The 942-nt window shown below is 26.1% G+C and overlaps 1 protein-coding gene across 1 annotated transcript; it reads right to left on the bottom strand.

Annotated features, from left to right (window-relative positions):
* Nucleotides 1–232: 232 nt before the first annotated feature.
* Nucleotides 233–587, bottom strand: LOAG_16035 (hypothetical protein; the record flags this gene model as incomplete). Its single annotated transcript, XM_003151523.1, has 2 exons — nt 233–431; nt 556–587. The coding sequence occupies 2 exons, from the start codon at nt 585–587 to the stop codon at nt 233–235; spliced, it is 231 nt and encodes a 76-aa protein (XP_003151571.1).
* Between the last annotated feature and the right edge of the window lie 355 nt (nt 588–942).

Below are 942 nucleotides of genomic sequence, written 5' to 3'. Positions count from 1 at the left end.
GAAAAAAAAATCACAACTAGCACATCCTGAAATATGCAATGACCAATTCAAATTTAAAAAAAAAAGTCCGACTTAACTATTATTTTAATTTTTTCGCACTGTCACTAATGCAATTAATTTATCTCAAAGTAATACTTGTATATTTTGAGAATATACAAGTGTAACATAACCTTAAAGTATTTTTATATTTGCATATATCATAAACTGATCGAGTAAGATGTTTTTTATACCTTTAAAAAAAATGTTGAAATAAAACAACACGATCATCAGGTTGCCATTCCGGATCCTCTTGAAATCGGATACCTTTGCGATTTTTTGCTGATAATTTCCATCGTTGTTGTAGTATAGAGAATATATGCATGAATGTAATATGAGCAATAATTTGAGCATTTGTAACACGATATGTTGCTGTATTTGGTTCACCATATATCCTGGAAAAAAAAAATAACAAATAAAATCGATGAATGGATAGATAGATATTTGGAAAATAATTTCTAAATTCATAAATTGCTGTATAATTTAAGAATAGAAGAATAATCAATTTAATTAATTAACCTGATGAAATGATTGCTACTTTTCGGATCCATGAATGGATTACGTTGTGATAAGCCATTGTTGAGATCGTCAAGAATTGTTATTATATCCGGATAATTAACAATAAATTCTAGATCAATTAAAAACTAAAAATGCAAAATTTTGTTTGATATAAATGATATTACCATTTTGCATTAGTGATTAATCATTTTTAAATTTTGATTTTTTTTAGTGATCAGTTTGTTGAAATTAATGACTGAATTATAATTAGGAAATATTTTTATTTTTTTTCTCTGCCCTTACTAATTATTGTTCTGTATAACTGTATATAAAAAAGAATCAATTGGTAGCGTCCGTTTTTTTTTTTTCTCGAACAAAAGAAAAAGAGAGAAAGAGAGAGAGAGAGAG

The sequence above is a fragment of the Loa loa genome (assembly GCF_000183805.2).
Source record: "Loa loa unplaced genomic scaffold supercont3.3672, whole genome shotgun sequence".
In the NCBI taxonomy this organism is placed as follows: Eukaryota; Metazoa; Nematoda; class Chromadorea; order Rhabditida; family Onchocercidae; genus Loa; species Loa loa.
Note: the sequence above shows the minus strand (reverse complement) of the source record. Positions and strands in the feature narration are given on the sequence as shown.